We start from the raw sequence: 18321 nt of genomic DNA, 5'->3' as shown, positions 1-18321 counted from the left end.
AAACAAAACTAGGTGTCAGAGTAGGAGGGAACAGAAAATACAAAGTTCAATCTGTCTACTTCACTAAAGGGTACAGCACTGAGCCACATCCTCTACTGTAGATGTACACCTCTCTTCAGCTATTTCCAGCGCTTTTGGTTCGTCTACATTTTGTTTTACGAAAAAGGTAATTGCAAGTAAGTTGCAAAATAAAACTGTTGCTGAGAAACGGTGTTTGAATTATCAAATCTCACACAGAAATGTAATAGGCCCCCTCAGCTCTCCTAAAGAAACTAAAATACTGACCACACCCCACGGTACAATGTACGCATGCGCTCACCAAGCTAATCACAAATAATATCTTTGTCCGTGTGTTAAAGGGACGATGCATCTGCGACACATACACAAAAGAAATAAAAGTTGATGTTTTGTTAGATGTTGACGTTTTGATCATTATGAACGAACGTAAAGAAGTGTGTGCTGAAGAAATAAGGGCGTTACATGATTTGCCTGACATAGTGTTGGAAAAGATTTTTTTATATCTGAGTTATGATGAGATCGCAAAAAAGAGACAAGTGAGTCCTTCCAACAATTATTGATTTTTACTAAATGTTGGTTATGAAGACATTTCAGATATCTGGCCGTAATTGAATAAAGAGTTAACGTGGATTTAATATAGAGCAGTGACGCGCGTTTAGAGAAAAATGCGATGAATTTAATTATATTACCCAGAAGCATGACGCAGTTGTGTTTAAATTGTTCATGTCAAGTTCCCTTCACCATCAAGAATTGCAAAACTATTAATAATTAATAAATATTTAAATTCTGCGCATAGCGACCTGTTTTGTTTATGCTGGTGTTTCCTACAGTATACCAGTGTCCTCCAAAAACTGCAACTTTTGTTGGATGTTCAGTTCAAAGTGTAACAAGGTTTTTGTGAATGATGTCAGTTGAACAGGAGTGCAGTGGGCCAAAATTGCATGCGGATATCTTTTTTTTTTAAAATCGATTAGATGCATGCACTGTGTACTACGATTTGGACTTTAGCCTATCTACCTCAGTGTGGCTTGGGCCTAGTATTTAAAAAACTGTTATTCTAAGGTGTGAAACATAACCTATTTCCGTACGTACTCCCCAATAACTGCCTAGCCCTTGATCTAGGCTAGCGACATTGAGAAGCCACAAAAATCTTAACCCCCCCCCCCCCCCCCACACACACACATAAACAATAAACCTTTTTCCTTAAATCTGTCTTGAACTAGACTAACACACATATGTTATGTTTAGTACCATTTTCAGTAATAGAAGTTGCTTAGGTAAGTGAGGATTTGAAAACCAACATCAATTTTTTTTTAAAATATTCAGCCTGATACAGGCAATGTATTTTCCAACTATAGTTAAGAGAAAAAACTACACAGTTAGAAACCATATCATTATGTTATTTATTCTGTCATTGATTACTATTACCATTTATTACCAAGTATTATGGGCACAGTTTGAGAGAAATTAGTAATGGCTTATGTCATTGTGACACAAAGGTAGTAGCTAATACTGACAGGAATCAAGGCAGAGTAATATCTCCAAGTGCTTAACAAAATATTTAGATATAGTCCATTGTCAATGAAGACATTTAAACCCACTCCTGAAGGACAAATTTGGTAACAATATAGACAAGCTTAATGACAAATATAATACATTTCTGCAGACTTTAATGTTTTTCTTGGATAACTGCTTCTCATTAAAAAATTGCAGGCAGATATGCAGTACTAATAAGCAACCAGTCTACAATTGATTGCTTTAGGATATCATGTAGAAGAAAATGGGAACTTTATGATAATATGAGGGACAGTCCTAGCCCAGTTAAATATTTGCACAACTGACAGTACTGCAAATTGTGAAGAGAGTCACCAGAAAGGTTAAATCAATGCATTGCACCTAGAGAATAAAAATCTTTCAGAACAAAAATAAAACTACATGTTAAATTGTGAAAGAAGTATGAGGGCAGAATGTGATGGTGCTCAACATATTACCTGTGTTTTGTATGAGAATAAAACTGTTAATGATCTATGAGAGTTGTGCAGCATAGTTCATAATCACTTCCTGCTGCTAGTCAGCCATTAAAAAAGTTTATTGGTAGAGATGAATATGCCACTAAACGTGACAGATGATTCAGAAATTTTTCTCGTTTTCAATCACACAAGCATTATTGTGAAATATGTGAAATGGAATGTCAATGGTCTAGCTAAAAGGTAATTGGTAACATCGGAATTAGGTTTCAGAGAACAGATTAACACCTAAGTGCAACAGAACACTATGCATATCGTTTCTGACGTGGTACTTTTATATAAGGGAAATTTTACAGTCGCGAGGTGGTCACTCATATAAATCAAACATTTAAACTTTTAGGAGTGAGGGCAAAAGGAAAGTTTTCTGGGAAGTATGACATGCCTGCAAATGGTTCTGGGTGAATAAGTATCATAAATAAACGAAAAAAGAAGTAAGTGCTGTGAATGCTTTCTGAAGGTATTTTTCTTGACCATAGCCTTGTACAGAAGTGATATTAAACAAATCAGACAAGAAGGGAATAGAAGCTTTTGAATTGTGGTACTGCAGAATAATGCTGAAGTTAGATCAAATGACTCGTCGCTATTGTCAGCTGCAACTTGATTCCAAATATGCAGGACTTCTTCCTGTGTAGAATGAGCGTTTCAACTCAGCTTATGGATGTGTTTCTGATGACTGGATAGACCAATCCTGGCTTAAAACTTGCACCCACACAAATCACACTGAGTGGTTGGAGGAGGGCTTGCTTCTCATTTGGTTTCTTCTTCAAACGAATTGACAGTGGTGGATGTAGTGTTCCTCCACAGTAAACGGTCAACAACACATTCTTTCCATGTTTGTATATTTACAGCATTCATTTTCATGATGTGTTACAGCTGGTCCTTAAAGCACTTAAGTGGAGCTCCATGAGGTCTACTACTAGAGCAGAGTTTGCCGTAAACGACTTGGCGTGGGTGCCTGGTAATACTCATACGGTGAACATGGCCTGACCATTTCAGGTGATGAGAGATGATGGTTGACTCAGTGCTGTTTAGATGCCCTTTTTCAAGAAACACTGTGTTGGTCACATAGTCCTCCCACTTAATGTTCAAGATGCATCTCATTTTTTGTTGATGGAAGCACTCGGGTTTCTTGATATCACAGCGATATTGTGTCCAAAGTCACAGCCATTCAGGAGTGTGGAAATGGCCACAGCTGTGAACGCTGTGAGTTTAGTATGCAGCTTTACGTTTTTATTCATGAAGACTCTGCATTAACTGTCCAAATGTTGCATAGGCAGCTCCAATTCTTTTATTAACATCCTGTCCGTAGATACGCCGTCAGGCAAGATGTGTTCAAGATATGAAAATTGATCAACCAGCTTCAGTGTTGTGTCTTAAGATGGAGGCATTGAACTCAGGAGAGTTCATCTCAGGGTAGGTTGTACTAGTACCTTCGGTATTTTTTCTCCCTTTCATTCTTTCTTTCTTTTATACATTGATGGTAATACTGTGATTCTGTCATCCAGGTAACCTGCGAACATCTTTTTGAACGAAGTCTTGCCAGAGTGAAGAGACCTCCACCTAAACAAAACTTCATCTCCATGCTTTGATTGTTTGTAGGTAATTCGTATAGCTATTCGTATAGCTCGATAGTCATGTACAGAGCAAAAAATGTTGGAACAAGCACACAGCCATATTTCAGAGTCTGAGTGGTTGAGAATGAATCCAGTGCGGAGTTACCATGAAGAACCTGCCGAGACAAGCCATCGTGAAGAGCTTGAAGCAATTCCATGTAGCATTCAGGACATCCAAAGTGTCTCAGTACTTTGCACATAGCAGATCTTGGTACTGAGTCAAAGGCTTTTTCCAGGTCATATAAAAACTAAGTTTAGAGTCTTCTGTTGTTATCTGCATTTTTCATGATGTCTAGCACAGAAGGTCGTATCTGTCGTGCCTTTGGAGATTCAGAAACCACACTGAGATTCAGGCAAAAACCTCTCTGAAATAATTTGGAGCCGAATTAATAAAATTATTGCAAGAATTTTACCTGCAATCATCACTAGCAGTATACCATAGTAGTTCCTATATGCACCACAATTGCCATTCTTGAAGCTAGAGATAAAATTTCCCTAATTAAGAGGATGAGTGTAAGAAGCTTAGTCTTCAAAGATATACCTCAATTTTGTATCAGTTTCAGAGGAGTGTTATCTATAGGACCAGGAACCTTTCTTGGTCTTAGTCAATTGAATGCTTTGGTAAAGTTCCTGTATGTCGGTGGAACTGCCATCAATAATTGTTGCAGTTACTGAGGGACATTACAAAGAAAGTCATAAGCAACATTGGAGGCATGATTCAGAAGTGCGGAGAAATGTTCTTTCCAATGCTCTAAGATTTTTTTCACAATCAGTTAAAGTGATAGAGTTGTCAGTAGGCTTCAGTGTCCCTGATGAGGCTCATATTGGCTCTTATATCTCCTTTCTGCGTGTATAGAAGTTTTGCAGGCTTTGGACATCAAGTAGTCTTTGCAGTTCTTCAGCTTTTTAATGCCTCCAGTTATTCTTGATTTCTTTAATTTGTGTGTCACATTTACTTTTAAGTATTATTGTTTCATGCTAGAAGGTGGATCTTGAAGAAAGGATAGATGGGCTTCGTGTTTGGCATTGATCAGACACACAATTTTTTCATTATTTTTCATTAGACCAGTAGTGCCTTTTTTTCTGCGCAGAACCAATTGTTTCCTCAGGTGACTCAGCAGTGACCTCCAGAAGTGTGGCCACTCGTGATTTGCATTATTAGTGCTGGCTGGATGACTAGCTAGCTTATTTGAGACTGCATTCCAGTAATCTCTAGTAGTGCATTTAATTTGAAGTGTATTTCCGTCTGGCAGGTTGTTGATTGATCTTTTTGGGCTAAAAGGAACATATGATCATTGAAATTTCTTGTGGTTCTAATGACAAGGACATCATTTTTTCCCACTGCCTGCTGATGCAGTAGCTCCATACTTAACAAGTCATATACAACAACTCGCACAACAGAATATCCATAGCCACAGACTGGAAAGTTACACAGGTCACACCAAAATCCAAGAAAAGCGATAGGAGTAATCCGCTAAATAACGGCTCCATATCATTAACATTGATATGCAGCGGGATTTTCTAACATGTTATGAATTACCTCAAAGACACATAGTCAACACGAATTTAGGAAACAACATTCTTGTGAAACGCTACTAGCTCTTTACTCTCACAAAGTGTTGAGCGGTATCGACGAGGGATTTCAGATTGATTTGGTATTTCTAGATTTCCAGAAGGCTTTTGACAGCATACATCACAAGTGGCTGTAATCAAATTGCGCATTTACTGAATATTGTTTTAGTTATGTGACTGTGATTTCCTGCCAGAGAGATCACAGTTTATAGTAATCGACGGAAAGTCATCGAGTAAAACAAAAGTGACTTTCGGCATTCCCCATGGTAGTGTTATAGGCCTTCTGCTGTTCCTTATGTATAAATGATTTAGAATACATGTCATTAGAAGATCAAAACCAATTGCAAAACCATTTAGATAAGATATCTATATGGTGGGAAAATGGGCAATTGATCCCAAATAAAGAAAAGGGCGAGGTCATCCACATAAATGCTAAAAGGAATCCATTAAACTTCAGTTACATTATAAATCAACCAAATCTAAAGGCTCTAAATTCAACTAAATACCAAGGATTTACAGTTGCAAGCAACTTAAATTGGAAGTAACACGTAGAAAATGTTGTGGGGAAGGTGAACCAAAGACTGCATTTTATTGGCAGAACTCTTTGAAGGTACAACAGATCTACTAAAGAGACTGCCTACAGGATGCTTATCCATCATCTTTTAGAGTACCTGTGCTGTGTGGGATCATTACCAGGTGGGATTAATGGAGTACATTGAGAAAATTCAAAGAAGGGCAGCACATTTTGTACTACTGAGAAATAGGGAGAGGATATCATGGACATGATACAGAATTTGAGGTGGACATCATGAAAACAGGCATTTCTCATTGTTGCTGGATCTTCTTACAAAATTTCAAATCAGCAACTTTCTCTTCAGAATTCGAAAATATTTTGACACTGACTCACATAAGGAGAAATGATCATCATAGAATAAATAGGGGAAATCAGAGCTCACACAAAAGATATAAGCGCTCATTTTTTCCACGCACTCTTCAAGAATGGAATAATAGGGAGCTGGTGTGAAGATGATTCAACAAACCCTGTGTCAGGCACTGAAGTGTGATTTGCAGAGTGGCTATACAGTTTTTGGATGTAGATGTAGAAGGATGTGCCAGTGCTGCGAGCAGGGATGCATCCAAGTACTCTTGTAGCACGTAGGCAGGAGCAGCTGAGTGTTAGGGATAGGGAGTTCATGTTTAGCATATAGAACAAGGAGCAATAGACCATTGGTATTGCAGTTGCCAGATCCTTTCTTACTTATCACATTGCTCCCCAACTGATGATTCTTACCAGTTCTGGCATTGAAATCGCCAAATACTAAGAGCTTGTCTCTAGGCGGTACTTTGGTGATGGTTGTGCTCAGCAGGTTGTAGAATTTGTCTTTAGTGTCTACATCAGCATTGAAGGTGGGAATGTATGCAGAGATAAGTCATAAATTCACCTCCAGAGAATGGGATTTGCAAAGACTATTCTTTTGCTGACAGCAGTTGGAGTTAGGTGATGATCATTCAGAAGTTAGTCTCCACAGCAAACCGAAGACCATGCATGTGGCATTCTCCTTCATCTTTTCCCATCCAGAAGATGGCATAAACTGAACTCAACTCTGTAATTTTACTTTCACTTGACAGCCTGGCAGCAATATCAATGTTTATTCAACCAGGCTCATGTATGAAAAGTGCTGTTCTGCTCTCTGGCATGTTATTTTATTTCAAATGTAAAGTAATAGTTTATTAGTCTGTATCTTAGTCTCAAAATTGATGTCACCTATGTCACAGTCTTTGATTGTATGAGGCATGTTTTGTGGTAATAAAAATTTGATTTGAAACCAAATAAGGTTCAATCATTTCAGGTTCCTATTAGTAAGGGCTCTGTAAATGATCAAACAATTTGTCAAATTTTATTATGTTTGCCAAATATTTGATTGTGTACAGCCCTGTTGCACATGTTTGTCAAACATAAAGTGTGCTCGACATATTTGCCATGAATTTTATTGGATGGAAAATTTGTCAAGGTGGTGAAAGTTGTTTGTGTTGATGTTTCACCACTTATGTTTAATGGAAAATAGTTATATTATAATTTTTCTCACGGTATCAAAAGTTTTCACACCTATTGAAACTATGATCAAGGATAAAGACAAAATAACATTGGCAATTACTAAAATGGTAAAGCTTTCACATCTGTCCTTTAACATACAAGGAGGAATCCAATAATAGGAGGAGTGCTGTAATAAAACTCTGGTTCCTCCATGGACAATGTAGGCTAAATGTTTCCACATTGTGATATTTTAACTCGCAGAAAGTTGACGTATTCATCAGGTATCGAGTGTTATATTTCCTTTAACAGGTTTTCATGTGCACATTTCTCTCATTTTAAACCATTCCCTGGAACAGCATTTTGTTTTCTCCTCCTCCTCCTCCTCCTCCTAACACAGTGCCAGAGTTAATATTAGAAACCCTTTTTCTGCGTTTGTAGCCATTTCCACTATTGTCAAAATACAGCATACATAAACAGCCTCTACTTGAAAAGTGAGGTTAAATTGACAAATTTTGACGGAATGTGTATGGGCTTGTTCGACAAATCCACAACTAGGTAGAAGCAAATTTGAAAATCAAGTCTGATCCTTTATGAGAGTCTTTAGAGCTTTGGTAATCTTCATTTTTTCGAGTGCATGCGGGGAGACCTGCTGAGTGTGGTGCAGCCTCTCAGCCGGCTGAGAGTGTGACTCCCAATGTTTAGTCCACATTTTCTATTGCCTTCCCCATTCAGGGTGGGGAGTGGTGATCCTAGATAGGCCTGCCCAAACACAAATTCAGGACCAAATTCCTGAGTAGTCATTGGGACTCAGAAAGTGACTGTCACACATCTGCTGCCTGTCTGATGAGCTAGAGTTTTCCAGTTTTACCTGAAAACCTGCTTCCACCATCTTTATCTCATTGCCATTTGACTTTAGTTGAAGTTTTGACAGCAGAAAAAATTGCCACAAATGGGTTTTGTTAAAAGTGGATCTCAGCTTGCAAGGAAGTGATCCACACTCTATGATCTGAGAATTATACTCTGCAGCTCAAAAGAAATGAGACGTACAGGTTCTTGTATTGGGACTGCTGCAGACTTGAAACGCAATTGACTTGCATGTTAACACCCAGTCCATCTGGTATGACCCCATCTACCTCTATGACTGTTGAGAATCATAAAAAGGAGGTTTCTCCTCCACCTGTTTGACCAAAAACACAGGGTTGCTTCATCTGTCAACTCCACTGTTCTGATGTCTCTATCTCCCCTTTGCTGCCATTGAAGTCTTCACTGTACTGTGGCAAGGGGGCCCCACGAGGTATTGTTACTTGGGCCAGGTGAACTATGGTTTTTTAACTAGATGTTACTCCCCTCCCCCCTTTCTCAACAAGATTGAACTGGCTATGGTTGCATTAGATCAAATAAACAGTGAGAATGTAATGAATTAAACTGGGGAAAAAAGGAAATTTATTGCACAAGTTGAGTAAAAGAAGAGTACAGTTGATAGGACACAGGTGAGGCATCGAGGATTAATCAATTTGGTATTGGTGTTGTATCTGGGGTGTAAGAATAGTAAAGGGTGATGAGCACTTGCATACAGTAAGCATGTTCAAATGGATTTAGGTTGTAGTAGTAATGCAGAGATGAAGAGGCCTGCACAGGATAGACAGATGAGGAGAGATACATTAAACCTGTCTTCAAACTTGAGACCACAGTACGACATAAAGCATTGTGCAAAAATGTGAGCACTATTCAGCAGATGTCAACAGGATTCCAGCAGAAAAAAAGAGTGAGAAAGACCCACGTCTTCAAAACTTAAACTTGAGCTGAAAGCTTTCTTGAGACTCACTCCTTTTCTGTGCAAGAGGTCCTTGCAGTAGTTATGAAGTTTTCTCTATAATGTGTTAATTATTTGTATACTTTGTAACAATTTTATTGTGTATTTCGTAGTTATTTATTTTCTTTTGTGTGTAAAAGTTCTAATTAGCATTTTGTAAACTAAGCCATTGTACTGACTCCTCCTATGACCGAGTAACTTCAGTTTGCTTGGTTTTTCAGGATATGATAAATAAATAAAATGAAAGAAAAAGATTAATTTGAGCCTAATAGCCCTAACCTTTCCCATTTAGACCTACACTCAAACCTCCAGATGTCAGACACTCAATTCGGTTGCAAACATTGTGTGTCGTGTCGATAGAGTATCAACCAAAATACCATATAGTTTGTGATGTGTGCTGTTGTCCAGTAGAACATGTGCAAATGGTAATTAAAAGTAACACCAGAACTGTGGAGTATAGGAAAAGCATATTTTTGAGTGGGAATGTCTCTGGTAGGTGAGTTGGTAGAACATCAGATGGGTCCCGAGTTTGAAAATTGTTATATGGCAGAACATTTTTATGATATGTAAAATGACATTTTGGAATTTGTAGCAATGTTCTTTTGGCAGTCTGCTTTTGCTTAGTTAGTTGAAAGTAGCAAACCTATAGCATATATTTGCTAAGATAAAACCACTCCTATCTACACATATGTACTCTATATGTTTGCTACTTTCAACCAACGAAGCAAAAGCAGACTGCCAAAAGAAAATTGCTACAAACTCTGAAACATTCTCCCATATAACAATTAAACGTGTAAACCGTTAAAAAAAAGGCACCTTCAGTACGATGATCTGTTATTCTACCAACTCGCCTACCTGATATCTCCAACTTCACAGCTCACAGATAGTTTTCCCTATACTAAGTAGTTCTGGTGTCACTTTTAATTACCATTTATGCATCTTCTACTGGAAGACAGCATACAGCATGAGCTAAATCAGTGTTTTGGTTGATCCCCTAGTGACACACAACATTTGGTACCGATCTGAGTGTCTGACATCTGGAGGTTTGGGTGTGAGAAGACTGTTCATTCAATTGACTGGAACCTGTGCTGACTTAAACTGAAGCTTTGTTTGGAACCTATGAATTGAAAAGATTTTCCACTAGGCCCTAAGCTAGTTATTTGTTTGTTCTGTGGATCATAATTATGATCTCAGACTGTGATGTGGAACAGGCCTGTTAGTTCACAAATGTGTATATGTTCTTTGGAGTAGTAGTCAAGTAGATATGATTCCAGCTTGTGTTTGATGTTCATTTTATCATCTATTAGAGTCTTCACCTTATTGGGTGGGTAAATGATGAAATTCTTTTGTATCTGAGTTCCTCACTCCTCTCTGTGCCACACAAAGGCTAAATGATTAACAGTCTACATGATTCCTTCTTTTGATTTTAGTTGCATGAATGTTGACGTTATTTTTATACTACGATTGAATCTTGACCAAAAAAAAAAAGAAAAGCATACATATATATATTTTTATCATGGGCTAGACTTTAAAATTACTAAAATGTTTAAGTAAATTCTAAATGTGACTTGCTGACAATGCAGATGTGTGTGCAACAACAGCTCTTAAAAGTGTAGATCTCGAGTAATTTCACAACAAGCACATCGATTTTAGGACTCTTTTCCCATCTTGAATTTGAATGAATTTTTGCACAGATGTTCCCAGTACAATAAAACTAACTAGTGAAAAAATTGAATTCAGGATACCAGAAATTCATGATTTAGGGGGCCAGGGGGTTAGGGCATTGAAAAGTCATGTGAGGACTACTATAAACTTAAATTGAAACTAATAGTGATGAAGTGCATCAAACTCAAGTATCACTCAGCACACTATTTAAATTTCAAGCTCTGTTCACAAGCTTCCTGCTACATGATATGGAAGTGTGAACTTTTTTGGAAACATGAATTTTGAGTGCCCTCTAGCAATTGCACAAGAAAGTTATTTGTTATCAGTTGTATCAAGCTGTGACAGTCTTACATGAATATTCTAGAAGTTACTGTCTAGAAATGTGCCATCTAAAATTTTCGCCGGTAATAAATACAGATTTCAATATTATACTGTTAAACATTGCCTATATTTACGTTGCATGATAAGAAGAAGAAGCTATTCTTTTATGAGTAAAGGTTTGTTTGTGCTAGAGATCGTGAGGTTAAGGTTAAAAAATGAGCTTGAAAATGCTGTCAAATATTTGCAAATCGTTGTTATATATAGTGTGTCTTCTCCTGCTGACACTTGGTGAGTAGATTTTTTTTTAATCCATCCAGTTTTTTTAATCCATCCAATATTTGATAGATTTTAGTTACATTCAGTTGCTGTATTTTTTAGATGTACTGATTTTTAATATTGATCTCTATATTTGATTATAACGAAGAAATGTTTACATCTGTAGCAATTCAGGGTGGAGAAAATTAAAAAAAAGAAAAAAAAATAGACCATGCCGTCAGTTTCCTATACATGATTGTACAGATGGACTTCAAGTACTATGCATGCTGCATTTTAATTGTTAATGGCAGACTAGTGTTCAAGGCAGTAGTTTTGGTGTCTACCACTGACAATTAGTACACAGCGCACTTTAGCCAGTGTGTGTGTGTGTGTGTGTGTGTGTGTGTGTGTGTGTGTGTGTGTGTGTGTGTGTACGCACGCGCATGTGTGAGGGGGGGGGGCAGGCAGGTAACTTCATCTCCTTTTTTAATTGTAAGCAGTTTGTTGTAAAGCAAACAATGAAAATAGCATCATTCTATTTACTAGGCAGTTTCAGGGTGTTCTAAACACAAGTGTGTCTAATTAGAATTTATTTGGTGTGAGGGTAAGTGGATCTAGATTTAGGTCCTGACTCACCACTTGCAAAATTTGTTTTTTTTTGGAAAAATCAGAATGTCATTTAACCTTTTTCAATACTTGTAAAAAATGGACCCTTTAACTTACTGCATTCCAGTCTGATCAACAAAGACTGCTGATATTATGTTGTCATAGCCACGAATTAAATTCATGATCTGATTTCATAGTGAAGCCTATTTCTCACTCAGTGACCTTGCTAGCCTTTCATTGTGTGAATCATAAAATTCTATTTAACACACTAATGTTTTATGGCATTGGTTGCATCCCTCTGGCACGGATAGAATCTTAACTCCCTTACATTCAGCAGAGGGGTCTCATTAACAGACTCTATCACAGGCATGAAAATAACCTAAGAATGGAGGAACATAACGTGTAGTGCCACAGGGATCAGTACTGTTTCTATCTAACCTGCACAAATGATCCTCCATTGTCTTTAAAGAATGGCTCAAAAAAATTAATGTTTGCTAATGACACAAGCGTACTAACCAACGATTCAAACTCAACCCTAAAGGATACTCAGATGATAGCCCAACAGGTTTACAAACGGTACACAGCTAACAGTGTAGATCATAATCTCACAAAGACTTCTATTGTGGTGTTTCAAACAAGCAATTTTACCATTTAATACGGAAAGTAGACATTAATGGTCATACACTGAATGTAACACATGGTATAAACCTTCTTTGGATCAGCTGAATAACAACTGTAAATTGATTTAGCACATGGATAAAGTCGTCAAGAAGCATAGTTCAGTTTATTATGCTCTTAGAATCACCTTTCATTGTATTGGCCGAAAGATAAGAGTACAGCCTTATTTTACGTTTTATCATTCTCTGTTGTGTTATGGAATTATTTTCTGGAGCAGTACACCTTAAACATGGTGTCTGTACAGCAGGGTTGAGCAATAAGAGTGTTGTGTAAAGTGAATAACAGTACATCTTGCAGAAGCATTTTTAAGGATCTTTGAATTCTTACACTCACTCCCCAATATATTCACCCCTTAAAGTTTTTTGTTGCTGATAATAAAAATTGGTTCCAGCTGAAATTTGATACACTTAGTCACAGTAAGTACACAAAAATAATTGTCATGTAAACTCCAGGTTCCAGAACAGACTTATGTACTCTGGTGGTAACATATTGATTAAACTCCTGTCTAACATAAGGCAAGAAACTGGGAATCACTACCAGTTAAGAATATAAAAAATAAATTAAAAAATATCTGAGTGTCTGGATTCAGTGATCTATTAGCTAGATGGGAAGTAGCAGTTTTGTTATAAAGCTATATGACAGTAATGTGCTGTAAATAGGACTCACTATTTATAGATGTAGAAATATATTATTTGAAAAATACTTTTGGAATCAAGTTAATGTTAAGCTACGAATACAGCTAAATGGCAGCTATGTAGTAAAACTGATGAGGCAACAGCTTTCTTATTAATTTACTTGATCCATCTTAGATGGCATAAGTGTGAGTAGCATTTAAGCAGTATACTCATGCAGATTAAGTTCCTGTATCTTTGCTTTATGTTAATATGTAACGTGACTCATTCTGCATCCATAATAGTTCTTCTTCTTGTTGAGATCTACCTAACACAGTCAATGAAGTAACTCGGTTGTAACTCTTGCAAAAACGCATCCACAATGAATAAAAAGTTCTCTGTTAAGTTGCCAAATTTGCATTAAATTCATAGTTTTTGATGGCGTTGTCATTGGGGGCTACGACTGACTGTCATGAAACTGACGGGGCGAAATGACAGAATCGATTACGTCATGATGACATCATGGAAATGGCACATCTGTAGATTATGCTCCATCCACTCCAGTTTCTACATCCATACTGTCCAAGCCACTGCAAAGTGCATGATAGAGGGTATGTCCAATTGTACCAGTTATTAGAGTTTCTTCCCATTCCATTCACATATGGAGCGAAGGAAAATTGATTGTTTGAATGCCTCTGTGCATGCAATAATTATTCTGATCTTTTCATCACAATCCCTGTGTGAGCGATACATGGGGGGGTTGTAGTATATTCTTACAATCATTGTTTAAAGCCAGTTCTTGAAACTTTGTTAGTAGAATTTCTTGAGATAGTTTACATCTACCTTCAAGAGTCTCCCGGTTCAGTTTTTCAGCATCACTGCAACACTCTCACACAGCTCAGACAAACTTGTGACCATTCATGCTGCCCTTTTCTGTACATGTTAAATATTGCCCATTAGTCCTATTTGGTATGGGTCCCACACACTTGAGCAATATTCTAGAATGGGTCACACAAGTGATTTGTAAGCAATCTCCTTTGTGGACTGATTGTACTTCCCCAGTCTTCTACCACTAAACTGAAGTCTATCATCAGCTTTACCCCCAACAGAGCCTATGTAATCATTCCATTTACAGTGTGTTACACCCAGGTAATTGCACGAGTTGGCTGATTCGAACTGTGACTCATTGATGTTATAGTCATAGGATACTGTGCTTTATCGTTTTGTGAAATGCACAGTTTTAATTTCTGAACAGTAAAGCAAGCTGCCAATCATTGCACCACTTTGAACTCTTATGTAGATCTGACTGAATATTTACGCATCTTCTTTCAGACACTACTTCACAGTTTCCTCAATCTTAGAGAAATTGCAAATGTTAACATTTGCTTTTAAAGTTGGGTGATAGAGCAAATGCCCCCAGATTTTTCAGTTTCAACCAGAATTGTCAGTAAAAGCTAGGAAGCTTAATCAGCAGCTGATTGCCTTATCCAAAGCCTGGCAAGAACAAAAGTCCTTTGTGATTACATGAAATATGGTTTTAGCATTCTTTGAAGACAACAAATTTAGTTAGAATCAGAATGCACTAAATGGTATGTTATACTTTAACAGATTTTTTAAAAATAATGTACTAGATAATTAGATTAATGAATGTAACTGCAATAAAAACATGTTAAGTTTGTTATACAGAATGCACTTGTTAAAAAGATTGTTTGTGAATATTTGACGTTAGTATTTCAAGCTCATTTCTGAACATATCCAGATGGTCTCCTAACAAAATAAAGCTTTTCTAATACAATAAAATCTGTTCTTCCTAATAAAGTGTAAGTAAGGACAATTTCAGGTAATAGAACGAGTATTTAACAACATATCAATGTATGCACAAATTTTTCAATGTGATAGCAGTTGATAACAAGTATTTTCTCTAAGCCATTATTAAAGATTGGTCAGTATCATTTATCAAAAAATATTGTGGTACACATTAGTTAAAAAATTTATGCAAAAATTTTATGTTACATTTTTACTCATAAGTAACTGCTGCTACTTGTAGAATTGATAACAAATAACTTCTCTATGAGAGTGCTAAAGAGCAGTCAATATACTGAATTCTTTCAAAAAATTATTGTGGTTGAAAACAGTTCAAAAATTATCATGCTTGGTTTTCCACCAACTTTGATGTTATGTAGCACAAAACCGGTGGATGATAAGAGTGTTGCAACTGTATCAGAGTACTGAGCACACAAAGTATTGAATTTATGACAAGCATCTTCCATGCATTACTACTAGTTTCACTTTTAAGCTGACTTAACTCTTGTGTATCTCACACAACAGTCCTCTACTGAAATCCTCCTGAAGCATTGGGCTCAAATTTTGCACAACGTAATTATGAGGGTTGAATAAAAAGTAATGCCTCCACCCTCTTTAATTGGGTTTGGATGGGAATATTTTAATAAATCAAATGCAGAAATAATCCCTAGGATGTGATCTTTAATTACCAATAAACACAATATGAACAAGTTTTCTGAAGCTGTCACAGAAGAAATCGACACTGTTTCTGCAACCACAGTCTCACAGTTCTCTCGATGTCTTCATAAGCATAATGATGTCCTCGCAGATCGTCCTTCATTATCGGGAACAGGTGGAAGTCAGACGGTGCTAAATCTGGACTGTAAGGAAGATGCCGTTCAGTGGTGAGATTCAGTCTCTGAAGTTCTGCTGTGGTGGTATGTGAAGTGTGTGGTTTTGCATTGTCATGCTGCAGGAAAACATTTCCCTTTTCCTTTCAGACCCTTGTTAGCCGCCGTTTCAGAGTTCACAGCATTGTGATGTGACACTCTGAACTTATTGTTGTTCTGTGATCAAGGAAATCAACACGGATAACACCATCTGTGCCCCAGAACACTGTGGCCATGATTTTTCAAGCTGAGGACTGCATCTTGAATTTCTTTTTCTGGGGCAAGTCTTTGTGTCGATATTCCACAGACTGACATTTTGTCTCCGTGCACACACATTTCGTCTCCTGTCACAATTGAATGGAGGAAGGCATCACCTTCATTCTTGTAATGCAAGAGGAGTTCCTGGCAAATTTCAAGTCTCTGCACTTTCATTTCAGGAGTCAGCATCCAGAGTACCAATCGTGCACAGATCTTCCAATAGCCAAGCATTGCAATAATGTGACCCACACGTTCTTGTGAAATGCCAGTTGTGCTTGCAATTTCTCTCTGAGTGATACCACGATTGTCATGATTCACTCTGTCAACATTTTTCTTGTGAAACTCGGTGGTTGCCATCACAAGACATCCAACTCTTTGTTTGTCATGCAGGTCAGATGTTCCCACCTCAGCTTCTTTAAACTGACTCGCCCAGTGACGCACAGTACTCACATAATCACAATCACCATAAACTGCTTTCATTCTCTGATGAATCTCCTTTGGGGTGACACCTTCTGCTGTCAAGAATTTAATGACTGCACTTTGCTTAAATCGCTTTGACCGACTGTCTATGCAGGGTTCCATACTTTACACTGTAACAACACAACCCTTCAGTGCTAAGGCTTCCCGCCATCTGGAGCTGTAGAGAAGAGGCTGTGGAACAGGCCAGTACCTGCCGCATACCAACACTGCCAACTGTTGAAGAGCTATGAAGGTGGAGGCATTACTTTTCAGTCAACACTCATATTTCCATGGGTAATATCTGTGCGAAATTTCATTAAGTTTGGAAAGGGTCAGGCCGGGACCACTGGACATGAAACAACCCTCTCCAGTTGCTTAGGATTTCTTTTCAAGCACTTATTATTTCATACCTTCACAGAAATTCTCCTGTCACTATGACCATGTCAACATTTGATGTCTTGTCATAGTGCAGATGTTTCTGCTAAAACTTTCTCCATGTTCGGACACATGGGCCGTTAGAGACAAGAAACAGATAGTAGAATTTTAGTGTAATTTTTATATATTCTTAGCATTGGACTTCTTGTCATAGTGCAGATGTTTCTGCTGAAAGTTACAATAAGATTATATTGGGACGGGTGGGATGGTTAGGTACAAGAAACAGTTTGTAGAATTTTAATCTAATTACAAAATATCCTTCAATACAAATGAAAGTTGCAGCAATCTTTCCATGATGGGCACCATGGAGAATACAGAAATAGAATGGAAGTTATTAATTAGCCATGAGAGTTCTAGAGAGTTGATAGGAGGGGCAGCACAGACCATGGGCGGCAGGTGTGCATAGCCTCTATTCCAGCATCTTTTCAATGGTCTATTATTGTGATGTAATTGAATTAGTAGCAAGCATGGGCACTGCAAGTCTGACACCAAGGTAATGGAGGTCAGAGCATGCTGCTATCTTGCGTAGTAGCAGATTGTTGCACCAATGTTGACAGTGAATAAGCCATAGTAAAAGAATGAGGAAGGATTAGATGAAACAAGTCAGAGTGTGCTTCCTTCGGCAGTTTTATAACCATGTTAATGTGCCATGGTCAATTGAAGTGTCTTTCAGTAGTAATGAAAAATCATGGGTCTTGGGTTCAAACCTAGCCACTGCTTAAATTTTGAATAAAAATCATTGGCAATGCCAGCAAATGATTTCCAGCGTAGGAATTCACCCCTATCCTGCCAAGGCCTTGTCACAGAGGGAGGAGCAGACAGAGGATCTAGGCCTTCTCTTGTCCTTAAGGTGGGTAAATACCCCTAAAAGGCGGTAGAATCGGCAATGATCAAAGGCATGAGAATGCACAGGGCAGAGGAGATCACTACATTAAAGACATGTAAGGTGTATGCACAGGATGTGGCCAGTAATTGAAAAAGTGTCATGATGATCTCCCTATTGGTAGAAGATTCCACATTAGTCCCCCGTTTGGATATCTGTGAGGAGATGGCAAAAAAAAAAAAAAAAATTGAATACGCAATAAAAGGGAAATATTCTAAGAGGTGGAATGTCAGAAGTTAGAATGTGGTAGGCAAGCCAGAAAATCAGAAGACGGAAATGCAAAGGCGCAATCTTGATACAGTGTAGTCTGCGAAGTAAAAGAGAAAGAAGATAAGGTTTTCTGGTCAGATGAATACAGAGTAAAATCAGCAGCAGCAGAAAATGCTACAGTGGGACTAGG

The 18321-nt window shown here is 37.7% G+C and overlaps 1 protein-coding gene across 1 annotated transcript in view; it reads left to right on the top strand.

The window, feature by feature from the left end:
• The first annotated feature begins 353 nt into the window (after positions 1-353).
• The window catches only part of LOC126191203 (F-box only protein 28), a 97500-nt gene continuing 79532 nt past the window's right edge, over positions 354-18321 (top strand). The window contains exon 1 of the mRNA XM_049931997.1: positions 354-554. Coding sequence (XP_049787954.1) covers positions 435-554 — 120 coding nt within the window. The 5' untranslated portion in view covers positions 354-434. The remainder of the gene's footprint in view (positions 555-18321) is intronic.

The sequence above is a fragment of the Schistocerca cancellata genome, chromosome 6 (assembly GCF_023864275.1).
Source record: "Schistocerca cancellata isolate TAMUIC-IGC-003103 chromosome 6, iqSchCanc2.1, whole genome shotgun sequence".
NCBI classification, from domain to species: Eukaryota; Metazoa; Arthropoda; class Insecta; order Orthoptera; family Acrididae; genus Schistocerca; species Schistocerca cancellata.
Note: the sequence above shows the minus strand (reverse complement) of the source record. Positions and strands in the feature narration are given on the sequence as shown.